The sequence below is a fragment of the Mesocricetus auratus genome, unplaced genomic scaffold (genome assembly GCF_017639785.1).
Source record: "Mesocricetus auratus isolate SY011 unplaced genomic scaffold, BCM_Maur_2.0 Super-Scaffold_100013, whole genome shotgun sequence".
NCBI classification, from domain to species: domain Eukaryota; kingdom Metazoa; phylum Chordata; class Mammalia; order Rodentia; family Cricetidae; genus Mesocricetus; species Mesocricetus auratus.
In genome coordinates, this window is record NW_024429196.1 from 4062041 (window position 1) to 4089747 (window position 27707).

The 27707-nt window shown below is 43.9% G+C and overlaps 1 protein-coding gene and 1 pseudogene across 8 annotated transcripts in view; both read right to left on the reverse strand.

The window, feature by feature from the left end:
• Pard3 (par-3 family cell polarity regulator) overlaps nt 1–2353 on the reverse strand; it is a 531306-nt gene extending 528953 nt beyond the window's left edge. For 3 of the 8 annotated variants that reach the window (XM_005083455.4, XM_005083452.4, XM_005083458.4), the window contains exon 1: nt 1725–2348. In XM_005083455.4, coding sequence (XP_005083512.1) covers nt 1725–1844 — 120 coding nt within the window. In that variant the 5' untranslated portion in view covers nt 1845–2348. Of the gene's footprint in view, nt 1–1724 lie in introns of all 8 variants that reach the window. The other 5 variants (XM_005083454.4, XM_005083456.4, XM_013123087.3 and 2 more) reach the window with 4 other exon arrangements.
• A 12717-nt stretch (nt 2354–15070) lies between these two features.
• Nucleotides 15071–15225, reverse strand: LOC121143812 (annotated as a pseudogene).
• Nucleotides 15226–27707: the final 12482 nt, after the last annotated feature.

Sequence of the window (27707 nt, forward strand, 5' to 3'; positions counted from 1 at the left end):
CTTGTTTTAGAGTTTTCACAGTCCATCTACAAACAAGCGGTCCCTTAAATGCCTAGCACACACAACACAATAAGTGTTTAATTTGACCTGTGATAGTAAATGCTTAATTTCTATGAAAAATTTAATAATTCAGCCAGTCAAACAGTTACCTGTGTATTCCCCCAACAGGCAACTTGACCGTTGCCTGGGGTGTACAAGATGAAACATGGCTAGTTTTACAAACAAAATCGGCAAAGCAGAGGGCAACAGCACCGTGCTTTCCGCTGTGGAACTAGACATACTTCTATGCACTGTATGTTACTGCCATTTTTCTTTGCTCCCCCCCACACACCCCTCCCCACAGCTAACAAGAGTACAAAGACAACCTGGTTATTCCCTTACAACATTAAACCATCAACTAACTGTCAATCAGAAATGATGCTTAAAACACTTAAGTGTGAAGTTACAGAGGATTTTCCCTCTTGTCAGCTTTACAAGATAAACAGGTGCCCAATTTCCACAAACGTTGTTTGATTTTCAATGAATTCGACCAACTGGAAGAGCACTTACAGCTGTTGAACTCAGCATCTCCTAGCCCTGTATCAGATTCCTAACCATCCCCCAAAGTTTCCTTAAAGAGGCAATTTTGTTATTTTTTTTTCAACACAGAATAAAGGCAAAATAAAATAAAGGTGTAACCATTTTGCCCTTTCTTTATTTTAGAGAAAAATGGAGGGTGGCCCATGAGCATTCGGCGACTTAAGCAGACAAAGCCACCTTCCCCCTCTTGCTTGTTCCGAAGTCACAGAAGGCTGGCTGCTCCACTACCAAACAGACAACAGACGGGAAATACCAAAGGGAACACATTCCACTCTGGTACAAAGGAAATATCCTCAGGTGCTAGGGCGAAACTTCAGCGTGGGCTGTTGTCAAACAGAGGGTAAAACAATCTAACAAAACACCCTTCCACTTCTGCCCCATTATGGAGGAATGCGGTTTAGGGAGACAATGTTACTACTCCAGCAGGAAAACAGAGAAACCACGCTCCTCCGACCCCAGGCCCTGTGCAGCCCCGGCTCAGCAACCGAGCACATCCCGCGAGGTAAGGTTGGAGGTTCGGAGGGAGCTCTGACTCCACAAGCGAGTCCAGGCTGAGATGTTTCAAGGAGCCAAACACCGCAGCTACTCCATCGCCCCCACTGGAGTCCACGAGCCGGGCCGACCCAACCAGGGCTGCCTGCGCAACCCTGAGATCCCACAAGAACACAGAAGGTCCCCGGCCCCGCTGCGGCTCCCGCGTGCACCGGATCACCCAACTCTTTTTCACACCCCCAAAGTTCCGTGGCCAACCCTCCGCGGCAGGCCTGCTTGGGGAGAGGCCTGGAGCTGGATTGCCAGGGCCCGCGGTCGGCTGGGCAGAGGCGCCCCGCCAGGCTACGCCGCGCCTCCCGCGTGCCGCACTCTGCCTCGCCCGGTGCTGGCTCTGGGCGCCGAGCCGCCCACTCCGAAGCCCAGAGGACACAGGTAGTGTCCAGGGACTGTGCGGGTAGCGATCGCGGCCCAGCCTGAGCGCGCCGAGAACTTTGCGGCCGCAGGTCCGGGCCGGGGGGCGCCTATGAGGCCGCCAGACTGCCGCACTTTCCCTTTCCCCGCCTCCCGGTCTCCCTCCTCCGTCTCCAGGAAGCGCCATATTGATCCCCGCGCCTTCCCCGTCCGCTCCCCACCGCGCGCCCCGGGCCACTTACCTTGGCCACGGCCTTCCGGTAGCGGGTCACCGCCTGCTGGATGAGGTTGAAAACTTTCATGCGGCCGTCTCCACACGGCACGACCACCCGGGTCCTCCCGAAGCACACGGTCACTTTCATGCCGCCGTCCCTCGCTGGCCGTGGCCGGAGCGGCGCTGGGCCCGGCGACTGTACGCAGGGCGCGGTGGGGCCGCTGCGCCGGCGCGCCGGCGGCTAGGGGCGCGAGCAGACGGCGGCTCGGGGTCGCCCGGTTACCATGTCCAGCCCGGCCGCCTTCGCCTGGTCTCGCCTGTCCCCCGCCTGGGCGCCTGCAGCCTCCGGCCACCTGTTCGGAGTCTTGGCGTCTTGGCGCGCTCGGCGACGGCCAGGGGCCGTGTAGCGCTCGCGCTCAGTCGGGACTCCGAGGAAGGGACCGCGAGGCAGGGAGGAGGAGCAGCGGCGGGCCGGGCGCACAGCACCGCGCGCAGGCGGCAGGAGGAGGCGCAGGGCGGGGCGCCCGGGAGGCCTCGGCCGCTGCCCGGCAGCTTGGGTCACCGCACGGCGATGCGCATCGCAGCCCGCGGCGCTGTGCCTGGGCCGGCTCTGGGCAGGGAGCGTCCTCCTCCGGCCCACTTGCTGTAGAGCTGAGGCGAGGCCCACTCAGGGACGCCCCACCCACGCCCCCAAGGGCTCCACCGAGGTCCCCTCCCTTTCTTTGTGACTTTTAATCCCCTTCCTGGGAGAAAGCAGTTTAGGCTCGGGGACGCCTCTAGAGCCCAGCAGCCACCGAGTCGCCCCGGGGAGGATAGGGACTCGACTGCTGACGAAGCTCCGGGCTAGGTCTCTTTCTGCCCGCAGCAAGGCAGGCTTTCTGTCCTAAGAGCCTGGCTCCGGTGCAAGGCCGGGCGGCGCTGCTCTGTAGCAGAGATTAATTGGCTGCTCCCGAGAGAGTTGGAGACGCTTGGACGCCCTAGTACTTCCTCTTGAGGCCACTATTTGCCTTAAAGTTTCTTGGTGACCCACTTGTTTAAATAAGTAGGACTTAAAACCGCAGTTCAAATATATTTGTTTCTTGACAATTCTTCAGTCTTAGCAACTTAACACAGCCCTCTGAAAAATACAGTCCGGACACTCAGACAGGGAAACTGTTCTAGGATATTCTCTCTCTAGGCTGGCTCATAACTCAGGCACTAACACACCCCCAACTCCATAGGGAGTGGGTGACACGCAAACTCTAAAGTGTTTAGTAACTACGTGGAGCAAATCTAGAGAGTGGCTGAAGCTGGTTTCTGTCATATAAGATGCGGTTCCTAAATAAATGTGTAGCCATTGTTTTCAAAGAATGGCAAACTTTGAGAGTCGCTGTTGGCCTGCGTTTGTCCCACACTATACAGAAAGTTCATTTTGGCAATTAATTTGCAGATTTCTGAGCCCATTAAAGAGCTTGAGAGCCCCAGATGAACTTGAGCACTTAAAGTGGGCTCTGGGGATCGTCCACCCATCCCTCCTCCCTTTTTAAAATAATAAACAAAACAAAGAAGTTCCTTGACTTTTCGGAATCCTGCACATTCTCCTTGGCTTTGAGGCTTTAGGTCTGACTGCTCTCAAGCCACGCGATGATCCCGGTCCCAGCAAGTGATGCCATCATGCATCCTCCCCTCCAATGTTTGTCAAGAAGACTTCCTCCTAAGCCCACAAGAAAATGCTTAAAGGAGCACAACCATGGGAAAGACTCATATTACTTCTATGCGGTTGCATCGTTGAACTTGTCTATCAATGACTGTACTGGTCATGCTATGCCAGTAACTCCTGCTGCCATTTCCTTGCTGAAGACATTATCAGTACTTGGATCGATGGGCCATAAGATGGCTCAACCTGCTAGGGCACCTGCCACCAATACTACCTAAATTCCAACCTTAGACCTACATAGTGGAAAGGGAGAACAGCCCCTAAAAGTTGTCCTCCAACCTTCACACACACACACACACACACACACTAATAGTAACAATAATAATAATTGGTCCCACAGCAATTATGATTAGTTAGAAATGATGATTCTGTTTTTACACATGGGAGGAGTATAAAGTTGAGAGTGGGTTTGTCATAAAAGTCAAAATTGCACTGACCTAGGTTCAGATCTAAGTTTAAGCACTAATGCCTTCGACTGTACTTTTTTTTAGCTAAGGAATGAAATTGTGAGGATCAAATAAAATTTCATATTAAAAATCTTGCCAGACGGTGTATCCCAGCACTCAGGAGGCAGAGGTAGACAGATCTCTGTGAGTTTGAGACTAGCCTGGTCTACAAGAGCTAATTCCAGGACAGGCTCCAAAGCCACAGAGAAACCCTGTCTCAACCCCCCCCAAAAGTCTTAATAACTGCTACTGAGTGGCACACGTAACAGCAGCAGAGTCTAGTGGTCATGATGTAAAGGGCAGCAGCAGAGTCTAGTGGTCATGATGTAAAGGGCAGCAGCAGAGTCTAGTGGTCATGATGTAAAGGGCAGCAGCAGAGTCTAGTGGTCATGATGTAAAGGGCAGCAGCAGAGTCTAGTGGTCATGATGTAAAGGGCAGCAGCAGAGTCTAGTGGTCATGATGTAAAGGGCAGCAGCAGAGTCTAGTGGTCATGATGTAAAGGGCAGTAGCAGCTGGGATAGCAAATGAGTGGGGAGGGGTGAGCAAGGAAAGCTCAAAGTTAGAGAAACAGCTGGACAAGGGCTGGGGATGTAGCTAGTAGAATGCTTCTCTAGTATGTCCAAAACCCTGTGTTTGATCCCTAGCACTCCATAAAAACTGGCTATGATAAGCCACACCTGTAATCCCACGCAGCACATAGCCAGTAATTTGCAAATGCATAACAAGTTCAAAAACAGCCTGGGCTACATGAAACCCTGTATTGTAAAAAATAAATAAAATTAAAAAGAAGTGTAAGACTTTATCTGGCTAGTTAAGAAGAGGTGTGATTATCATTAATTGTATGCATCATGTTTGAAAATTTCCCAAGCTTTGATTAGCAACTAAACAGATGTCAATCAAACGTTGTCTCTCTTGAAAGCATGCCTCTCTCCCTAGTACAGCTATAAATACTGTGCTCACACCTTCAACTTGAAGTTTTGAGATGTAGTATCATCTTAAAATGTAATTACTGGGATATTTATCATGTTCTAACCTTTCCATAACTCACCTGTGTAGTTCTATAACCTCCTCAGAGCTTTGCTGTAGCAGCCTAAGTACCTACAGATGAAATTGAGCTCTAATGAATTAGGTACAGCCTTAGATCATGAGCCTGCTTTCCATTCAGATCCTGGCTCAGCCTTATTGAGTGCTTGTACTGAATAATTTTTTTAAAGATATAGTTTCCCATGCTCCAGACTGGCCTCTAACTTGCTATGTACTTGAGGGTGACCTTGAACTTCTGAATCCTGTTCCTCTACCTCCAGAGTTCTGAATTACAAATTTGTGCCACCACCCTTGGTTTATGAAATGCTAGCGGTAGAATTTAGGGCTTCATGCATTCTAACTAAGCACATTATCAACTCAGCTATATTGTTAGGTGTGTGTGTGTGTGTGTGTAAGCAATGAATTTCTCTATATTAAAAAACTAATGAAAATTAATGCTTTGTAATTTTAGATGCCAAACCTTTTTCTGTCTTTAAAAAAATTCATAAAATTCTATGACAAATAATTTATTTTCACCACTATATTCCTCAAATAACATCTAACCATAAAGATGGATCATAGCCAAGCCACCTTCATGTCAATAAAATATTCAACTTAGCAAATAGCTTCTAGTCTGAGGTAAGCATTAAAGCAAACCAGTCTCTTTGAGAAGCAAAATTATCAACATCAGGGGTCAAATGTTGTGTAAATACCTTGAAATGGGTTTACTTTCTTAAATTCTAGAGTTTCTAGTTTAAAAAAAAAAGCATAGCCTTTGTCTGTATTTCTGCTTCACAGTTAATTGGTTATAAATACCCCAGAGGGTTCTGAGAATTAATGAGGGTTTATCTGGGCTTTGCGCCTATGTGAAGGTGGGCATATGTGACCACACAGAACATAACTTCAGTTCTATCCAGCTACACTCACACACTCCATATGTGTAGGAAAATCACTGAAGCAAGCAGCTCACCCTTAGAAAGTTAGTAATTGAAAATAAGGGAGATGGAGGATGGGAAGATGGCTCAGTACAATTCCCAGAAATTAGAGGGAGCCAAGTTTTGTGAGTACTTGTAATCCCAGTACCTAATCTCGGTGATGGGGAGGAGGGGACAGGTGGATCCCTGGAGCTCACTGACCTTATTCCAGAGTGCTTGTCTCAAAAGAAAAAGAAAAAATATATGGCTGGTGCCTGAGGAATGACAGCCAGGGCTTATCTGGCCTCCACATACACATGCACACACTCACATGTATGCATACATATGTGACACGCATAAGAATAAAGACTGAGTATGAAAGATTTTTTAATGCAGTCATCCTGTGAAGATTATTATCTCCAAGGCATTTCACATACATGCAGTGCTAACTTTTTGATTACACATCCAAAAAAAAAAAAAAAGAAAGAAAGAAAGAGAGAGAGAAAAGAAAAAGAAAAATGCTTACAGTGTCATATGCCTGGCCTCCCATGAATTGGGGCTGCCAGGTCTATCACACTCATTGAGTAACAGCAACAAGTTTTATATCAAGCACTAGAATACACCTTTATAAGGTTCTTCTTCAAGATGCACCCAGTCTGGTAAAGATTTCAGAAATGAATGAACAGCAACTGAAATATGGCTACCTGCTACATAGTAGCAACCATGGCTACCTGCTACATAGTAGCAACCATGGTAATACCAAAGAAACTACTCACTCCCTCTAACAGAGAAGGAAACAGGCCTTCTAATTTCATCCAAGACATATATATTGTAACCATATTTACATATTAAGAGTAACAAATGGCCACAAATGAAATTAATTATAACAATGTAGTTTATTTAACCAAAGATACTACATATTGTCATTTCAATGTATAGAAATATCAATGAGATGGGGTCTTGTCTTGTATCCTAAAGTATACCCAGGCTTGCCTCAAACTTGCAATCCTCCTCATTCGGCCTCTAAGGTGCTGCAGTTCACATGCACAATTTAATAAGTCTTTGTATTCATAGTCCTTGGCTAGATCATTTTGATCCTGTGTGTGACTGATATTCCTGGCACAGCTCAATTTGGATCAGCCACATTTCCAGAGCTCAATAGCTGTCTCTGATCAGTGGGTGCCATATTCAACAGCATAGCCCTGGAGTTCAGGTCCACTAGCAGCCAAGCCCACAATGCCATGTCGAAAAAGAGACTCACAAATGGATTGAACCCTTTGAGGCAGAAGCCAGTTTTCACAAGGTAGACTCTGTTCATGCTTTGTAACTATATGAGGAGTGTGTGAGTGACTGAATATGGAAGAGTGGGTGACAGATGACATCCTGACATTCAAATTGCATAGCAGTGCAGAATACAATAGGCAAGGATGGGGCTGGGCCTGGAGCTCAACTGCCACAGTGCTTGTCTGACATGTACAAAGCCCTGCCTAGATTTGATCCACAGTTCTGCATAAGACAGGCATAATGACACGTACTTATAATCCCAGAACTCAAGAGCAGACAAGGGGAACCGAAGTTCAGGATTGTCAGGGAGCTTGAGGGGTGTTCAGCAGTTAAGAGCACTGGCTGTTCTTTCCAGGGACCTTGGTTCAATTCCTAGCATCTGCACAGCTGCTCACAACTATCTGTAATTCCAGTTCCAGGGAATCTGGCACCCTCACACAGACATACATGCAGGCAAAGCAGCAAGGTACAGAAAAATAAAGATGTAGGCAAAGATTGTCCTCAACTACATATTGAGTTCGAGGCCAACCTGGGCTGCATAATAACCTGTTTCAAAAGGAAAAGGAGATAGGGAGATGGCTCAGTGAGTAAAGTGCCTACTGTGCAAACACCCCATGAAAGACAGCTCTACAGTACACTGGAGCATTGGAGAGCAGAGACAAGTGGATTCCTGGAGCTCACCCACCCGACTTAGCTGAATAGACCTTTCAAAATCTAAGGTGGAGGGCGCCAGTGGGTAAAGACAGTTTGCTGCCACACCTAAAGACATGAGTTCAAAACCCTGTTATCCACATGATACAAGGAGAGAAGCAGCTTTCACAAGTTGTTCTCTGATTTCCACATGCGTGACACATGCAACCACAAACACACACACAATCAATTAATTAATAAGTTAATTAATTAAAAGTAATGCAAAAAACAAAACAAGTCACAGAGTGGAGCCCTGGGTTCAATTCCCTGCAACATAGAAATTTCAAAACCCTGGAGGTGGAGGCAGGAGAATCAGAAGAAGTTCAAGGTTGTGCTAGGTTTAGCTCATCAGGTAAACTGCCTGCTTAGAAATTCAAGTACATATTGGGTTCAAGGCAAACAGAAGGAAAAAGTCCTGAACTCCATTAAAAGTCATTTTGCTGGAGTTGATGAAGACACCCAAAATTGACTTCTGGCCCCCTCTGCACATACATGAAAACACACACACACACACACACACACACACACACACACACACACACCACTCAGACATGAGGCACATAAGACTGCACAAAGTTTCAGTGCAGCCTCACTGTTAAGGAACGTATAAAAAATGCATGCATAAATCAGGCATTTCCCCCTAACAATGCAGAAGCTCATGTGACCTGCATGGTGAGAGCAATGATCAACAAAGGCAAGCAAAACAAACAAGAAGGGAAGAAAGGGTATTGACTTAATGATCCTCAAACTGTCAAAAGTAGTAATCAGACACAAGTATGAAGAAGGACCTGATTCAAACCAGGGGTAGCACAGGACTAAAAAGACCCTGCCAGTAGGCCTTGGTCCAAATCATCTCATGTCTAGAACTTTGATCTCCTCCAAATTAATGTCATCCAAATGACACCTGACTCACCATCAGCCGGAGCTGACAGCCCATGCCCTGTGTTCATTGACTGTCTTCCATCCAAGTGTTCAACTGCCCAAATTCAGCTCCCTTTGGAATACTCACGGGTCAGTCTCTCCAGGCACTGGCCACTTTTTATTGGATCCAAATAAACATATGGATGTTATATTAATTACAAAATTGTTGGCCGATAGCTTGGGCTTCTTATTAGCTAGATCCGTCTTAATGAGTAACCCATAACTACTAATCTATATATTTCTACATGGCCTTATCTTACCAGAGAACTCCTGGTACATCCTATCTTCCCAGTCTCTGCATGGCTTCTCCTTGAGGCTTCTCTCCCCTCTTCTCCTCAGAATTATCCTCGTCCCCTAGACTTGCCTATCTTCCTGCCTCTACTGGCCAATCAGTGTTTTATTCATCAACCAATAAGAGAAACATATATACAGAAGGACATCCCCCATCATGACGCCTAAGTTATTGTTACCTTATTTTACTTAATTTTTTCCATTTTTATTTTTACATGTATGGGTGTTTTGTCTGTGTGTATATCTGTGCACCACATGTGTTCAGTGCCTGAAGAGGGCAGAAGAGGGTGTTGGATCCCCTGGGACTGGAATTCCAGATGGTTGTGAGCTATCATGTGAGTGCTGGGAATTGAGCCTGGCTCCTCTGGAAGAGCAGCCAGTGTATTTAGTGGCTGAGCCATCTCTCCAGGCCCAGCCAGTTGTTATTTTAAAAATAGTAAATGCCAGCTGTGTGTGTGCCAGTTGTCCACTGAGAGTGGGGTTGGTCAGCTGTGGCCCGAAGTCCTCATCAAACCCACCATCTGTTTTGGGATGCCCTGTGAGCTAAGGATGGGGGGTGTTCTGTTTTTGGTGGCTGTGAAAAAGTAGCAACAACAATAATAACTTGTGATGTGAAAATTACATGCAACTCTCACATCAGTGACTATAGATAAATGTTAGGTGGGACATGGGTGTGTTCATTTGAGGGGTGGGGCTGGCTGATTGTGTGCTACATTGTCAGATGATCAGCAGCAAAAAAGAGCAGATGGTCTATGAGCATAAATCTTTACAGTCATTTGTGATGGATGTTTACAGATCTCTGGCTTAGAGCAAGGGCATGGTGATTAAAAGGTAAAGGCAGGGCTGGCAAGATGACTCAATAAGTAACCGCATTTGTCACCAAGCCTGATCTGAGTTCTATCCATGGAACCCACATATTAGAGAGAGAACTGTTCTCCACACATATGCTTGCAAACTCTTTTGTTATTGCCATTGTTTAAGGTGAGATGCTGTATAGGGTAGAAGAAATATTTCCTTCAATCCTTGGAAGCAAGAAATGTAAATGTGTCATTTTATTCCCCCTGCATTGGGATCTCCACAAGAAAATGACAGTCAGCCTCCTTGTCTCTATCAGTTGTGGTAGGGATATCCCAATGACAATCTCACGCAACTCCTCTCACCCTGTGTGGACAGAAGTTGTGACTTAACTCCAATCAATATGAGTTGGCTAATTTTGGTTGTCAACTTGACCACATCTGGAGTCAATTAAAACCCAAGCTGTTGGACACTACTATCAGAGGTTTTCTTACTCTGATTATTTGACGCAGAAAGGCTCATCACAAACCTGGGTCACATCTTCCAATGGAATCCTTATAGAAACAGGACATGGAAGAAGGAAAGTACTTTTCGATGCTCTCCTTCAGAAGGTCATCTATTCTGTTGCTGGCAGTATCAAATCCCACTTCCTTAGGTTTCCAACATAGACTGAAGACTGGCAGCTCTCCAGGAATCCTCATGAACTCCATTGCCAGATAGCCACCCTCCTGAGATGAGTAGCCATGGTAGTCTCAGCCTTTCTACATAAGATAGCCATTGTTCAGCTACTCAGACCATGGCCTGTAAGCACGTTTAATGAACCCCTTTAATATATACCTCCATTCTACAAGTCCTGTTCCTTCAGAGAGCCCTGACTGACACACAGTAGAACTGAAAAATGTGACAGGATGTCACGGTTGTGACGGTGTTCCACCACGCAAGGCTCTACAGCCGCACCCCAGAAGCACCATGCTGTCAGCTGACTGTAGGAGGGGACCATGGGTAAACTCTGAATGACCTCTGAGAGACTAGGACGGTTTTCACTCACAGCAAGTGAGAAGCCAGTGTTCTTCATATCAGTGTCCACACACAAGTGTTTGTGGTCGTGGGGTCGTGACCCACAGAGATTGTGGGTCAAGAAATATGTGTTGTTGCTAGCCACTATGACGTCATTCGTCCACACACTAGAAAATTATACAGCTATGCAATACAGAGCTTGAGTTGTGAGTGCCATGCTCTGCACTCCTCAGGTTCAAGCAGTGTGGCCTGATGCTAAGTCGTTAGGGATGTTAGTGGACAGTACCTATGTCCACAGTCCTCTCCAGACACTATGGTTCTACAGATGTAATGTGAGACTGAAATCTGAACCCAGCATCCTGTGTGAGTCTCATCGCTGAGCAAAGCTAGAAAATACCAGTGTTGGAATAAAAAAGTGAAAAAGGAAGTAAAGTAACCATGAGCGGAAGTAGTTGGAAATGAAGTGACCACAGAATGGGTGATAAGTGGAGACATTTGTGGGTCAAACATACACGCTGTTCTGGTTGGGCCACAGTCATGTTTGCTGGATAGACTGTTGTAGGTAGGGATCCTAGGTAGGCATGTTGGTATAAGCAATAAGGAGGCTGAGGTAGGAGGATCATTTCTTTTCTTTTTTGTTTGCTTTTGTTTTTGTTTTTTTGGGGGGGTCGCTTGTTTTTTGAGACAGGGTTTCTCTGTGTAATGGCTCTTTCTGTCCTATAACTCACTTTTTATACGAGGCTGGCCGCAAACTCACAGAGATCAAACTCACCACACCCGTTGTTTCTAAAATTTTTAACTTGTTAATTAAGCACATTTTTCCCCACCTTGGTTTTTCAAGACAGGGTTTCTCTGTGTAGCTTTGTAGACCAGACTGGCCTTGAATTTACAGAGATCTGCCTGCCTCTGCCTCCCAAGTGCTGGCATTAAAGGCATGTGCCACCACCGCCCAGCTAAGACCAGTATTTTTAAAGAATTTTTAAGTTGTTCACATTTTCAGTTTTATTTTTCCAGTTGAATTCCAGAGGACACCATTTCAAACAAAACACACACACACACACACACACACACACACACACACACACAGACCACCTGGATGCTGGTTATAACGGTTCCTGCTTTCTGTTAGTTCTCGGTGCTTACAGTTTGTCCCTGACCTGATCGTTCACAAACATCCAATACTGCAGCTCCATAATTTTCATGGGGACCCTATCTCTGACAAGATCTGTTCTGTCAGAGGCAGAGCCACAGACAAGTCAGGACCTGTGAGTGTTAGCTGGACTGTTTAAAATGGAGGAACACTGAGCAGGGTGTAGCTGGAACACTTGCAGAGAGGTCGAGGCTTTAGTGTCTGTGACGGGAAAGGAAGACAGGAGAGAAAAGGATTTCTACTAGGGGGTTGTGAGAGGTGCTTCAGAAAAGTTAGAGCTAGGCACGGTAATGCCTCACACCATTAATCCCTGCACTGAGGAGGCAGAGGCAGGTGGAGATTTGTGAAATGGAGGCCAGCCTGGTCTACAGAGTGAGTTCTGGGACAGCTAGAGCTTCATAGCAAGATACTGTGGGGAGGAGAGGGAAAATAACTTGACAATTAATGGGTCAGAAAAGGCCCTTGAGAAAACTGATTAACTAGTAAATACATTTCTTTTTTAGAATAACCTTGTCAAATAAACCATGAAGTAAAACTATTTTGTATAATTGTGTTCATATCTTCTTAATACACTCTTCTTAAATAGAAATGCAAAAGCTGCCAGTGGTGGTTCGGTGGCTCGGTGGCACGACTATGCAGTGAATTCAAGGCTAGCCTGGTCTACATGAGGCCCAATAAAAAAAAAACAAAATAAAAGAATAGTTAGGAGCTGGGCAGTGGTGGTGCACACCTTTGATCCCAGCACTCAGGAGGCAGAGGCAGTTGAATGTCTGTGGGTTTGAGGCCAGCCTGGTCTACAGAGCAAGCTCAGGATAGGCAGGACTACACAGAGAAACATAAACGAACAAACCAATTAAATAAATAAATAAGGAGTTGGAGGATTGAATCTATGGCTAGGAGCACTTGTTGCTCTTGCAGGGAACCTATGTTCAGATTCAGCACCCACTTAGTGTCACCTGGCCTCTGTGGGGCAAATCCATTTTCAAAAGAAAATTTGAAAAGCATAATTAGTAAAATAAAGTCAAAGAGTTTATTTTTTCACATTTTCAGTTTCAAATTTCCACATGAATTCTAATGAAATATCTTCAAAATTAATATAACATGTCCCATTGGAGGTGACTTCAGGAAAGTATCTTTGTACCCTCGGGTCATCAGGTTTCTTGCATGGCACAGACTCACAAAAGCTAATGAACTGTTCTAGTTTAGCAATTGATTATCCCCAGTTGGGGTTAAAAATGGAAGGAAGGCTTTTCCTGTTAACATTTTATGACAATGAAGTTCTTACTCCCAAGAGGACTTCATGACCCAGATAGGAGGGGACACAATAAGAGTCTGAGCTTTCTATAACTCTCTCCCGTGAACAAACAGATGCTTGTCTATTAGGCATCCTTTTTGGGTACTGAGGTCTTGGGGGAAAAAAAAGATTTAAAACAATACAAAACATACTTCATGTTCCCAAGCAGATTGCAACGTGAACATACTACAGTTATTTGTGACCTTCAAATATGTACAAATAAAATAACCCTAAACACAGCTTGCTAGGATTTGTCCTGAATAGAACAGATTTATTCCCAAAAGACCTTTTGTTTTCAGGCAGTGCTTGGTATATGAAAATAGCACTTTCATCGACAATGCTAATGATTTCAGATATAAGAGAAAATATAGTGACTCCAAAGCCACAGAGAAACCTGTCTCAAAAAAAAAAACAAAAAACAAAACCAAATGGGAAATAATGAAGCAAGCTTCTAACGAGGACAGCAAGGCAGGCTCCCCCATACCCTGTCAGCCATCACGTCTGTGGTGGGAGCCCAGCATGAAGAAGTGTTTGCAGGATGCCTGATAGATGGAAGTCTGTGCCTCGGTGGACAATCAGCACTTTGACATCCACAGGGCTAATCTGAATCAGAGCTAGCACTTGCAGAGTTAAACTCAGGAATCTTCATTTGTAGAAACATACTCTATATATTCACCTAGTTGTTGTCTCAGTAATAAAGTAAATAAAAATGCAGAGTACTTGATTACACAGTGGGCTCAGTAAAAAAATGTCTGATTCTGCAAAGTCATTCTTACTATTAACATTCATTTTGTAGAATGACCTCGAAGGTTTCAGAATGAACTGCGGAGTCACATTCTTTGTCAATAGCCTGAACTCTGCTTCTCCTCTGCTTTTATCTCAAATACTTTGGTGCCAAATTTTTCATCAGTACTTTTCTCACTGTTCAGTCATTTCTCATCAGAAGACAAAGTGTTAAATTTCATACCTTGAACAATGATAAGAAAAACCAAATATCTTCCATACAGAGACCATCTCCATATCACACCTCACTAGAACAGAGGTTGGTGATGGGGCTCTTCTCTTTAAAGTCCATGAGATCATGTTCCTGTCTTAACAATTTCACTGAGCTCATCCTTGTTAAGTCACATGACTTCCACATTTCTAAACACTCTTCCTCTGGGATTTTTAGGTTATTCATCTTTTTTGTTTGTTTTTGTTGTTGGTGTTTGGGTTTGGTTTTTAAAACAGGGTCTCAGGTAGCCCAGACTGGCCTTGAACTGTCTAAGTAGATGATAATGACCTTGAAACCCTTATTCTCCAGCCTCCACCTCTCAGTGCAGAGATTATAGGTGTGAGCCACTACCCCAGCAGGAATCTTCATTCTTCTATCTTCTGGAATGGGTTTGTCAATCTTATATCTCATATATATCTAGGAACAAATTTGTCAATCTCATATCACATATGTCATATATATCTAGGGATGAATTTGTCAATCTCCAATAGGGCAAAGGAAGATCCTTTGAGACCTTGAGTCAAACAAATTGATCAGTCTAGAAACCATTAATATATTGAATTTTCCATCTATGAGTTTGATCTTTGATCTTTTTTCCAATCCATGATGCTTTGAAATGCTTTTGTGTAGGGCTTGCTCATCTTGGAATATTTCTTTCTTGTTATTCTGTACTTCTGCTGCTATTAGAAATAGCTTTTTTTTTCTTCAAGACAGTTTCTGTGAATAGCCCTGGCTGTCCTGGAACTCACCCTGTAGATCAGGCTGTCCTCACACTCACAGAGATCTGGCTATCTCTGCCTTCAGAGTGTTGGGATTAAAGGTGTGTGCCACAACCTCGTTTGGCTTCTTTCTCTTAAAAAAGAGATTTTACTCCCCCACATTCATAAATTTTGCAGTTGAGATTCCCACCTTTGGGGAAACTGCCAGAGTGAACACAACTGGAGTGTGATGGATAAGCTTCAATCTGAGAAACCACCTTTGTGGTCATGCTGTTTCCTCTGCTGTATAAGTTTTCTGTTATGTTGTTACTTTTTGTCATGGTTGTTGTTTGTTTTGAGACATAGTTTTACTAAGTATTCCAAGCTGGTGTGGAACTCACTACATAACCCAGATTGGCCTGAGAGTCATGGCAATCCTCTTGCTTCAGCCTTCCAATCTGGGATTATAGGCAAGTACCGACACACCCTGATGTCATTTTCAAAATTATATACACACACAAACACACGGAGAAAGAGTGTGTGTGGTTCTTGGTATGCAGCCCTGGCTGGACCAGAAGTCAATGCATGGACTATAATCACCAAAAACTCACAGAGATAAACCAGACTCTGCCTCCAAAGTGCTGGGGTTGAAGTTGTGCGCCACCGTGCAGGGCCTTCAAAATTACGTCTTTTAGATTAAATTTTCTTCTACATAAAATAGCAACTGGTGTTTGTGCACTGATTTTATATTCATCAGCTTATCTAACTTCCCTAAACTCTCTGAGATTCTTTAAAATTTTGTATGTATGGCATCCAAAAGCCTTATGTTTCTTCCTTCCCTTTGCTTTTACTCCTCTCTGTCTAGGAACTTTTGGAGAATGTTAACAGAAATGACAATGGACTTGTGTGATTTGACCCTGATCTTGAAGAAAATGTTTGTAACCTGTCAATATTGGGAAATAATTCTTCTCTTAAGAGAAGTTTTGCCGGGCGTTGGTGGCGCACGCCTTTAATCCCAGCACTCGGGAGGCAGAGGCAGGCGGATCTCTGTGAATTCGAGACCAGGCTGGACCGACAGCCTCCAAAACAGAGAAACCCTGTCTCGTAAAACAAAAAAAAAAAAGTTTTCTGCTATCCTTGGCTTTCTAAATATTTGTGAGTTTCTGGGAGTTGTTTGTTTTGATGTTACCATTGTTATTTTCAGACAAGAGTTCATGTAGCCAAGGTTGGCCTCTTTATGTAGCTGAAGTTGATCTTGAATTCTTGGTCTTCCTAGCCTTTCCCCACAAATACAGGGACTGTGGGTGTCACGTCCATGGCTGACTTTCTGGGGTGCTAGGGATTAAATGCAGACCTTTGGGCATGCTAGACAAGCAAGCACTCTACCAAATGGGTCACAGCCCAGCTGCTAAGTATTTGGGTTTTTTCATTTTATTTTTTTAATCATAAATGGATGCTGTATCACAAATTTATTTTCTGAAGCCATACAGGTAGACTTAGACTTTTGATCCATTAATCTAACAAACACATTAATCAAATTTATAATGTCCCCTTTTCACCTTGTTTGAGACATTTGCATCCATAGAGGTAAAATAAGATGGGATGGCAATATTCTTTTTTTCACACTGATCTTTATAGTTTTGATAGATAGACCATATATTTAACCACAATAAATTAACTATAAAGAGTCCCAACTTTCTATTTTCTCCAGATAGAAGACTGTAGAAGATCAGAATTAATTTGTTCCTTAACTTGTTTGAATGTTGTTTATTCTATACAAATAAGCCCCCAACAGCTCAGGCCATCCAAGAGCCTACACTGAAAGAAAAGAGCTCATGCAACCCTGGATTGAAGACTATGGAGGAGCCAACACCTGCTTCAAGCACATAAGACCAGGCACACCACACAATGTCAACTTCCGGAGACATGGCGGGAAATACAACTTCAATACAATGACTATATCCAGAAGTGCATGTTGGCTATGGGAAGGAGTTCTGTCTTCACACACTGATGGCAAAGCTAGAGGAGCCTTCAGTGGTGACAGGCTGGGAGAGGTCTGGTTACAACAGTGGTTTTTGGAAAGCTGACCAAATGAAGACAACATGGAAGGAAAGTACCCATGAGAACCTCTAAAGGAACAGTAATGAGAGAATGGCTTTATTGAAGGGGAATTATGATACTGGCTTACAGGATGCAGTTTGGGTAGTCTAACAATAGCTGCCTCACCTTGGAGAGGCTGAGAATCCTGTGGTTGTTGCCAAGCCTGGAGGTCTGAGCAGTCCAATTCTGATTTGAGGCCTAGAGAAGAACTGATCTTCAGTCTAGGAAACCTGGATTAGGTTCTAAGATTGGTGAGGAAACACCACAGCAACAGGATAGCAAGAGTGAGGGCAATCAGGCAAAACAAATGATGAAGTCTCCTTCTTTCATGTGCTTTTGTCTGGGCTGCCACCAACACCTGATTGGGTCTTTCTACTTCAAATAATCTGATTAAGAAAATCCCTCACAGTAGTGCCAAGCAGCTTGTAGTTTAATTGGTTCCAGATATGGTCAAGCTGACAACCAAGATTAGCTATCATATTCAGAACATGTGGGAAACAAGGAGAAAAGTACTTTGGAGGGAAAAAAAACCCCACAGCAATATGAGATTTAGGGATGGAGAGATGGCTCAGTGGTTAAGAATACACACTATGTTGGAGTTCAGTACCCAGCTCCAGTGTTAGACAGCTCACAATTGCATGTAGCTCCTGCTATGGTTAGCCTGATACTATTTTCTAACCTTTGCAGGCACCTACACCCACATCCAGACACCAACACATACACTCAAATACACAATTAAAGCCAAAAAATTCTTTAAAAAAGAGAGATCTGTGAGGTTTATTTGGTTAAAAGTATGATGTAATACAGCAAGGTAGTAAGTCCCACTACAGAGCTCCTAAAAGCCCAGTCATTTTAATAGTGATGTGTGCTAGGAGCATGTTCTGCTGAAATATTAAACCTCATTCCCCAGGGCCTGACACAAGAGCTTTCAGGGCCTTGCACTCTTCAGTGCAATAGGTGTCTTTTAGTATATTGATGAGATATTGATGAGCCAACAGGTGGCTGAAGTCCAGGGAGCCTCAGAATGGATCCGGTTGACAGAGGAACCAACTATGTGACTAAAGGATTGAAGCACTCTGCCTGGCTCCTAATCTTAGGGAGGAGAGACAGATTGGAGACTGAGTTCAGTCACCAGTGGCCAATAATTTCATCAGCCACCTTTAACTATCTGGACATAATCCCTTGCTCTGACATAATTCTTTATTTATTTATTGTATTATTTTGTTTTGTTTTTTCGAGACAGGGTTTCTCTGTATTGTTTTGGAGGCTGTCCTGGAACTCACTCTGTAGAACAGGCTGGCCTCACACTCACAGAGATCTGCCTGCCTCTGCCTCCCGAGTGCTGGGATTAAAGGCGTGCGCCACCAACGCCCGGCTCTGACATACTTCTTTAAACATCTTATATGGAGGAAAAAGGTCTGTTTTGGCTCTTGGTTCAGGCATTCTAGTCCATTGCTGTTTGGTTCTGTTGTTCTTTGGCCTGTGCAGGAGCGTACTGGCATGGTGGGAAGTGTGAGGTAGAGCAAAACTGCCCCCTGACATACGGCTAGGGAAATGGGGGGGTGGAATAGAAGGAGAAAGAGGTGGGGTCTTGATACCCCTTTCACAGTTGCTCCCTAGTCAAGTCAACTTCCTTCCATTAAAAGGCCCAACCCCTTATAGGTTCCAGTAGGACCACATGCAGGCAACCAAGCCTCCAATATGCAAACTTGGAAAACAATGAGAGCCCAAACCATAACAGTTATCTATGTAAGGAAGTCTCTGCAAAACTGCTAAGTAACATGACTCAGAGAGTTTTGGTTTTGGTGGGTGTTTCCAAGTGAAAGGTCAACAAGAAAAAAAGACAGATAAATAATGAGTGACCTGCCGATACCTTCATTTGGGAGAAAATGTCCTGAGGAGCTGCTGTAAGAATCAGCCTGTGGTTTATCTACAAACGGAGGTTGCTACAAGATAGAATGGAGAGCATGAAAGGAGAGTGAAAAGTTCCTTTTGGTCAAGAGTTGCCATAGCTGGGAATAACCCATGAGTTAGTTAAAGAACTTCATCTCTCATGGTGGCCATGACTGAGGTACGTGAGTTAGGGAGAACAAGAGTCTAGAAGAACAAGCCACTTTAGTTCTGGAACCCAGACTGCTGTAGTTATGGGAATTGTCACCATTAAAAATGAAGGAGCTTTGCAAAATGGCATGACTTTGACTCACAGGAGGGTTCTCATCTTCACAGAGATGGATGTTTCTGCACTTAGAGCCCTGCTGGACCTTACCCTGTGTGTCTACTCATCTGCAGTCATGTGGATCCTTTTGACATACATTCCCACAAACCAATAAGGATTTGTTTCCATGAGTTCATGAGCCACCGTCATAAGTGTTCAATTATGAAGAGGGGGCATAGTGACCTCTACTTTGCAGCCAACCAGTTAGAAATACATGACATCATGGACTGATGAAGATTGGAATCTAAAGCTTGGGCAGTCTTGCAGGACTGAATTAACCTGAAGGGTCCAAGCTTTCTCCAGGGAGATAGTGTGATAATTCAATGGAAATTAGCTTGGGGACACCAGTCCAGCCTGGGGATTTGAAGAGTTGGTTGTTATTGTGGAAATTCTTCAATGTTTCTTCAGAAGTACTGACGACAGACAAACATGTTTTCCTTTGATGAGACAAAGGGAAAAGGCTTCTCCTCTCAGATTCTGTGTCTGGTGGCAGACAGTGTTCTCACCTGGGACTAATAAAAGAAAACAACTTAAAGTAATATGCACAGACTGGTAAACTTGATTTGTTTTGACCTATATAGAACATGATGAGGTTTGATAATTCTATTCTTTCATGATCATGACCTTTCATGAGTGGTGTTAATAATATCCTCAGTCTACACTATGTGCTTTCAAAGTATAGTACCTGTTAAGTGTGAGCATGCAGATTCACTTCCACAAGAGTGTTGGAAAATAAGAAGCAGTGTTGTCATTGGATTGCTATGAGTCTCCCTTTAAAACTTTTTTGATTTTCAGTCAGCTTAGAAGTTGTTGTGAACTGTGACAGAATAGAATTCTTACTATTCAGGTTATGTATTGTCGTATAATACTATTCCTAGGGAATGTGAACAAAGATCCACTCACATATGGAGCCAACAACAGAACAAAGTACAGGTACCACCAAAAATCCAACTCGGTGAACCAATGAGTTTTCTTAGGGTTACTTACATGAATATGAGTGAGGGGTTACTTCCAGGAACAGAAATAACAGAGACAGCTGTATCAACAACACCCAGCGTGAATGACAGCACATGAAAGCTAGTGGTACACTGAACATCATGCAGGCAGCTCAACAGGGTAGAGAGTGTCCTTCCTTGGCAGATCTCTGCTTCTTCAAGGGAGCTCAGTTTGTCTAAGCAGTCCTTACTACTGATGTATGCTTAAAGATGAAAAATCCTAGTGAATCTTGCCAATTTCAGAGACTTCCTGAAGCTTTTGAGTTGTTTGCTTCCTGAGCTGAACTTCCCTGCTCCACCTTTCTGTAGAACATCCTGTGTCTTATGGAGCTTACATCTAAGCTGGATGGTTTTATTTTGGAGAAAGTTGTTACCCAAAATGTATGTTTGGAGGTATTTCCTTTTTATGAATGTATGCAGGTATGGTATGTACTTTCATGTATATGCATTTGCACATGTTTGAATACTGGGTGTATGCACATGAGTGTGTGTGCATGCACATGAGTGTGTGTGTGTGTGTGTGTGTGTGTGTGTGTGTGGTATCTGAGGTTGAAATGGGGTCTCCACTCTCTATATTGAGGCAGAATCTCTGAATGAACCTGGACCTTGCTGTTGTAGCTAGTCTGGCTAGAAAGCTTGCTCCAAGGATTCCCATTTACTGGGATTAAAGGTGGGCTGCTACACCCACTCCACTTTTATGTATGTGATCTCCAGGCTTCATGCTCACATAGTAAGTACTTTACTTGCTGTACCCTCTCCCCAGTCCAATATTCAATTATGTATTTGTATGTCGTATACCCATTCACTCATGGAGGCCAGAGAAAGATGCTGGGTGTCCTGCTCTATCATTCACCATTTTCTCCTAACACAGGGTCTCTCACTGAATCTGAAGCTAGGCTAGTAGTCTTCAAACCCCATCCATCCTCCTGTCTCCATCCCTCATAATGCTGGTATTATAGGCACTTACAGGCATTCCCAGCTGTTTGTAGCTGGTCCTGGTGAATTGAACTCCGGTCCTCATGCTTGCACAGTGATCTTACTTGTTATACTATCTCCCCAGCATTGGGGTATTTAATTTTTAAACCTTTAAACTCCGTGTGTGTGTGTGTGTGTGTGTGTGTGTGTGTGTGTGTGTGTGTGTGTGTTCATGCATGTATTTTCCACTGCCCATATATGGAGGTGGAAGAATATGTGAGGGTTGGTGCTCACTTTCCACTATGTGGGTGAAGGTATCAAATGAAGATCATCAGGCTTGATGTCAAGTGCCTTTACTTGCTGGGCCATCTTGCTGGTAGGTGAAATAATTAATTTTTTAATTAAAAATATGTTAATTGTTCGAGATTTCACTCTGTGTGTTTTGATCATATGCACTCTCAACTCCTCCCCTTAACTCCTCCTAGATCCAGCCCCTCCTCTTTTGTGTTCTCTTATTTTTTAATACCCCATGGACTCCAGTTTGTGCAATTTTAATGTTAAAAAATGAGACCCACACCATGTGTGGTGGTGCACACCTTTAGGCCCAGCACTTGGGAATCAGAGGCAGACAGATCTCTGAGTTTGAGGTCGCCTGGTTCCAGGACAGCCAGGGTTACACAGAGAAACCCTGTATCAAAAAAGCAAATCAGAGAAGAGAGAGAGAGGGAGAGAGAGAGAGGGAGAGAGAGCCTAAAGGGAAGCTGGAAGATCAGTAGACTGATTGATCATGGATCAGAGAAGATGTTCTCTTGGGGGATACAGACCACCTTTGGAAAGGCCCTGTTTCTCGGCCATTCTGGGCAGACATCAGGAAATATTCCTTAAAGCCTGAGTTAATTTGACAACTTAACAAGAGGGGCATCACTGTCTTCCTACCCCATACCCAAGATATAGAAACCTGGATTAGAAATTTTAAGGGTTAAAAGACATTTGTAATTTTATGGCCTGGGCAATTGTTCCTCATCCCTACTTCTTTAAAATGATTTTATGGGACTAGGGAGAAAAATAAAGAAAATAAAAATGATTTTATGCTATCATATAGTAAATTTTTGAGCATAAATTTTTATGAAAACGCTGTAATATATCTATTGATAGGAAATGGAAATTTAATAGTTCTCTTTAAAGCAATATTTCCATTCTCCAGCCTTAGCTTTTCCCAACAGCAAAGTTTAGTCAAGACCCTTTGGTATAAGCAATAAGAATATTGATTAAGGAATGTTTTTAAAAGAGCACGGTGGGGCTAGAGAGATGGCTCAGCGGTTAAGAGCACAGCTGCTCTTGCAGAGGACCCAGCTTCAGTTCCCCCACACCCACATGGTGGCTCACAACTGTCTGTACCTCTAATCCAAGGAAATTTAACACCTTTTTCTGATCTATGCAGGCACACAAGTGAGGGCACATACTTACATGCAGGCAAAACACTTAACATAAAATAAGCAAGGCTACATTTTAAATTTTATGATGTTTTTACACAGAGGGAGCCCAGGTTGGAGGTTTCCATCAGGTCCCTCCCCTTAGAATTCAGGGAATCCCGCAGAAGAGGAGGAGGAATTGTGGGATCAAGGAAGGGTCAAGGAGATTGGAAGAGTTTACCTCTATCCCAGTTAGCTAATCAGGGATCAGATCATGGGGGCTCACAGAGACTGAAAAGCAATCCAGGAGCCTGCATAGGTCTGCTGTAGGTCCTCTACATACATTATGGCTGTTGGTTTGGTGTTTTGGGGAGATTTCTGACAGCAGGAGTGGGGGTGTCTCTGACTACTGTGCCTGCTCTTGTGACCCTTTTCCTCCTATTGAGTTACCTCGTCTAGCCTTGATGTTAGGGTGTGCACCTGATCTTATGCATCTTGTTGTACTGTTTTCAGCTGATGTACCTGGGAGGCCTGCTCTTTTCTCAAGGGAGAAGGAGAGGAGTAGTGGATGGGGAGGGGGCCTGACGAGGGAGGGGAAGCTGTAGTCGGGATGTATTGTATGAGAGAAGAATAAATAAAGAAAATTAAATTACGACGTTTAGTAAAATGAAATGAGGCAAGGTGGTTTACCCCTGAAATCCTAGCATTAAGGAGGATGAGGCAGGAGGATTAGGAGTTCCAGGTCTGCTAGGTACTGTAATAGTATAGATACCCTGTATAACTCCTGAATAGAATAGACTAAGTAACCCCAGCCTGTGAGGAACATGGCTCCAACAAGAAGCACAGATACATTATGAAGTTAGAAGTTAATAAAGGCCCAATTGGGTTTTTTTGTTTTGTGTGTGTGTGTGTGTGTGTGTGTGTGTGTGTGTGTGTGTGTGTGTGTGTTGTTTTGTTTTGTTTTCTGAGACAGGGTTTCTCTGTGGCTTTGGAGGCTGTCCTGGAACTAACTCTTTTGGACCAGGCTGGTCTCAAACTCACAGAGATCCATCTGTCTTTGCCTTCCGAATTCTGGCATTAAAGGCGTGGGCCACCACCGCCTGGCAAGGGCAGTTGTTTTTATGTGACTAATGAGAAAAAAGATCATAAGAGCTAAAGATGGGGCTTGGTTGGTAGAGTACTTGCCTAACGTGCACAAAGCTCTAGATTTAATCCCTACTACCATAAAAAGCAGGAGTGGTTCATTCTTGAAATTCCAGCACCACGGAGGTTGAGAATTAGGAATTGAAGGTCACCTTTGCCTACATAGTGAGTTCGAGGCCAGCCTGGGCCATAAGAGACCTTGTCTAAATTTTTTTTTCTATAAAAGGAAAGGGTCATGAAATGCCTGAGAGGAACTGTGGGAATTTGTATGGGCTGTGTTACTAAAAATAGCCAGCTTTAGTGTGGAAGTGGCGTCCTAAGGGAAACCAACCACCTTTGAAGGTGCTTTGGTGCCTGCTTGTTCCGACCTGCATGAATTACTTTTCTGTTTCAGTGATAAACCACCATGACCAGAGAAGTTCATGGAAGAAAGAAGGTTAGGTGTTTGTTGTTGTAATGGCCTATGGTTCTAGAAGAATAAGAATTCATCATGTCAGTAAGAAATGGCGACAAGTAGAAGGCATGGTGGCCAGAGCAGGAAGTTGAGAGCTCCCATTTTCAACCATAAAACAGAGAGTGGACAGGAAGTGGGTATCTTATTAGTGTTCAATTACTGTAAAGAGTCTCCATGACCAACCAAGAGTGTCATGGAGAAAGACGGCATTTGATTGGGGCTGGCTCACAGTTTCAGAGGTTTAATCCATTCTCATCATGGCAGGAGGATGGCAGCATGCAGGCAGACACTGGAGCAATAGCTGAGAACTACATACTGATCAAAAAGAAAGAGACTCTGGACTTGGAATGGGCTTTTTGAAACCTCAAAGCCTACCCCCGTGACACACTTCCTCACGCAAGGCCACACCTCCTAACGATTTCAAATAGTGCCCCTTCCTTCGTGACCAATTCCTCAAATCTATGGGTCACTGGGGGTCATTCTCATTCAAATCATCACATGGGACAAGACTACAAACACTTAATGCCCAACTCCAGGGAAATACTTCTTTCAGTAAAACCACATGTTCTAAAAGTTGCACAACCTCCGCAAACAGCATCACTCCACTTGCCAGTTTTTATGTCAATTTGACACAAGCAAGAGTCATTGGAGAAGAATAAGATGAGGTTGTAGGCAAGCCTGCAGGTCATTTTCTTAATTATTTACGTAGGAGGACCCAGGTCATTGTGGGTGGTACCACCCCTGGGCAGATGGTCTTGGGGTATAAAAGCAGGCTGAGCAAGTCCTAGTGAGCAAGCCATTGAGCAGTGTTCCTTCATGGCTTCTGCATCAGTTTCTGCCTCTAGGTTTCTGTCTTGAGTACCTGCAGTGACTTTCTTTGGTAATAGAGTATGATGTGAAACTGTAAACGGAAATAAACCATAAACCCTTTATTCCCCAAGTTGCTTTTGCTCATGATGTTTTATAAAAGCAATAGAAACCTTAAGACCAACTGCCAATGAAGTATTCAAGTGTCTGAGTCTATGGAAACCTTTCTCATTCAGACTACCACAAGAGGCATCCTGGCTTCTCTCAGAGTCCGAGAGGCACTTATTATCTAAGGTTGCTTGACTTTATCAAAGCAATTCCACCTCTAGATGCTGCTCCCTGGCATGGTTCACCCTGTTCTATCCACCCTGACTAGTTGCACTGTGTTACTTTAGGTTACATCAAGGCTCTTGACCCTGTTTTTGTTTGGGTTGTATTTCTGCCATTTGCCGGATTTGTGTCAGCCACCCAGTCTTACAAATTGCTTGGCTGAGATCTGTATTTGTCATTTTCCTTTGAAACTGCGAATCACAGTGTACACACTTTAAACAGAATCCTCCCAGCCTGGAAGACTGAAAAGCTTCTTTTAAAAAACAATCTGCTGCACAAGCTGTCCTCGTAAGGTTTCCACACAGCACCCTGGGACAGTCAGACTTAAAGACGGGGTACGTGAAAATCTCAGTTTTTCTTTCTGCATTAAATGGGGAACAGAATGTCACGTTCTACCACCAGGGTGCCCAAGACAAACCCAGTCAGCTGAAAAAACAAACTTCTAAGTGAGAGCTTAAGAAAACAACACACTGGCCACCACCAGAGCCGTCTTATGATTCGGGTAAAATGAGTTCAGACAGGGTTTCTCAAGTTTAGGATGTTCTTTTCCTGTGTAAGTCTGTTTTGCATAGGAAGGCACAGTAGTGTAATTATTTGGTACTGTGACTCTCCTTATTTTACATCATGTTCTGGTTGACATTTTCTGTTAAGTTGACAAGAGCTAGTGTTATCTAGGAAGAGGAACTCTAATTGAGAAAATGCTTCCATCCAGATTGCCTTTAGCAAATTTGTAGAGCATTTTTTTAAATTAATGATTAATGTGGAGGGCCCAGTCCAGTGTGGATGGTTGCCATTTTTGAGTAGATAGTCCTTAATTGAGTGATAAAATGCAAAGTAAGAGATTTCAAGCTTTATCACAAACAAATAATATTGATGCTGACTGTACTGCTGGTTTTTATGTCAGCTTGACACAGGCTAGAGTCATTTTGGAAAAGAGAGCCACAGCTGAGAAAATGTCCTCACCAAATAGTCCTGTGGGAAAGCCTATGATGCAATTGATGTGGGGAGACCCATGCCACAGAGGATGATGCCCATTCTGGTCAGTGGTCCTGGGTTCTATAAGAAAGCAGACTGAGCAAGTCATGAGGAACAAGCCAGTAAGCAGCAGTCCTCCATAGCCTCTGTATTATTTCCTGCCTCCAGGTTTCTGCCCTGCTTAAGTCCCTGCCCCCAACTTCCTTCAGTGATGGACTGTGATATGCAAGAATAAGTGAAGACAAAAAAAATGCTTTCCTCCCCAAGTGGCTTTTGGTCACGATGTTTTATCACAGCAATAGAAACCCTAAGACACTGACACATGAATATTAAATATATTTAATACTCACCATGAGACAATCATGCTGTGTTGTTCATACATATGTGTGTGTGTGTGTATATATATATATACATATATATATGAGTTTATTTAACCCCATGATGCTAATTACATTGGATGCCAGTCCCAAAGCACTAGAATACAAGTCTTTAATCTTCTTCCAAATATCCATGGCTGGGAAAGATGGCTTAGTTGGTAAAGTATTTGCCATGAGCTCCCAAGGATATAAGTTTGATCCCCAGCACCCATATAAAAGCTGAGCATAGTGGTGTGCATATGCTGTCCTGGTTCTGGAGAAATAAATATAGGATGATCACTGGGACTTACAGGTTCAGTTCAGTGAGAGAACTTGTTTCAAAAAATAAAGTGGAGACCAACTGAGAAAGATGCCAGACACAAATCCCTGGCCACCATATGTGTACATGCACCCACACCAACACCCACACTCCAAATATTGTTGGGGAGTTCACATTCTGACAAGGCTAACTTATTCCGCACAAAAACTCTTGGGGAGACATATAGCAATGAAAATAGGCAGAAATCATCCTAAGAGTTCAGTGTTTCTTATTGTGCTTGTCAGCCACATGGGGTTGGGGGCAAAGGCCTAGCCAACACTTCTATATTCACCTGAAGACCTAGAAGGGAAGATTTGGATTGATGTGTTGACAGTCTCTGTGGTGCATACTGCCCAGATCCCACGTTTCACTCCTCTGCTTGTACACACACTCTTTATATTTGGTTCCCCTGGTAGACACTCCCTGCTATGATTCAAGTTTAGTAGACTCTAGTCTGGACTTGATCCCAGAGTCTCAGGAGTCCTCATAAGGGACCAGGCTAGGATGAAGATGTAAGACCTCAGAGGTTTCTACAGCAGAGAGGCGTTAAAGTTCTAATAACAGCATCAACAGCTCAGCTCTGGCTAATTCTCCATAGCCCATATTTATTATTATCTGAAATTATTTCTATGATGCCTCCAGCAGCACCCTCCTCTCTCCTCTGTCAGAAGTGGAACCCATGGCTTCCTCACCACCACTAAGGAAGTGCTCTGCTTCTGGCCTCATCCCCAGTCCTGGAGTCCTGCATCTTCACAGCAGGAAGCACCCCCCTTGAC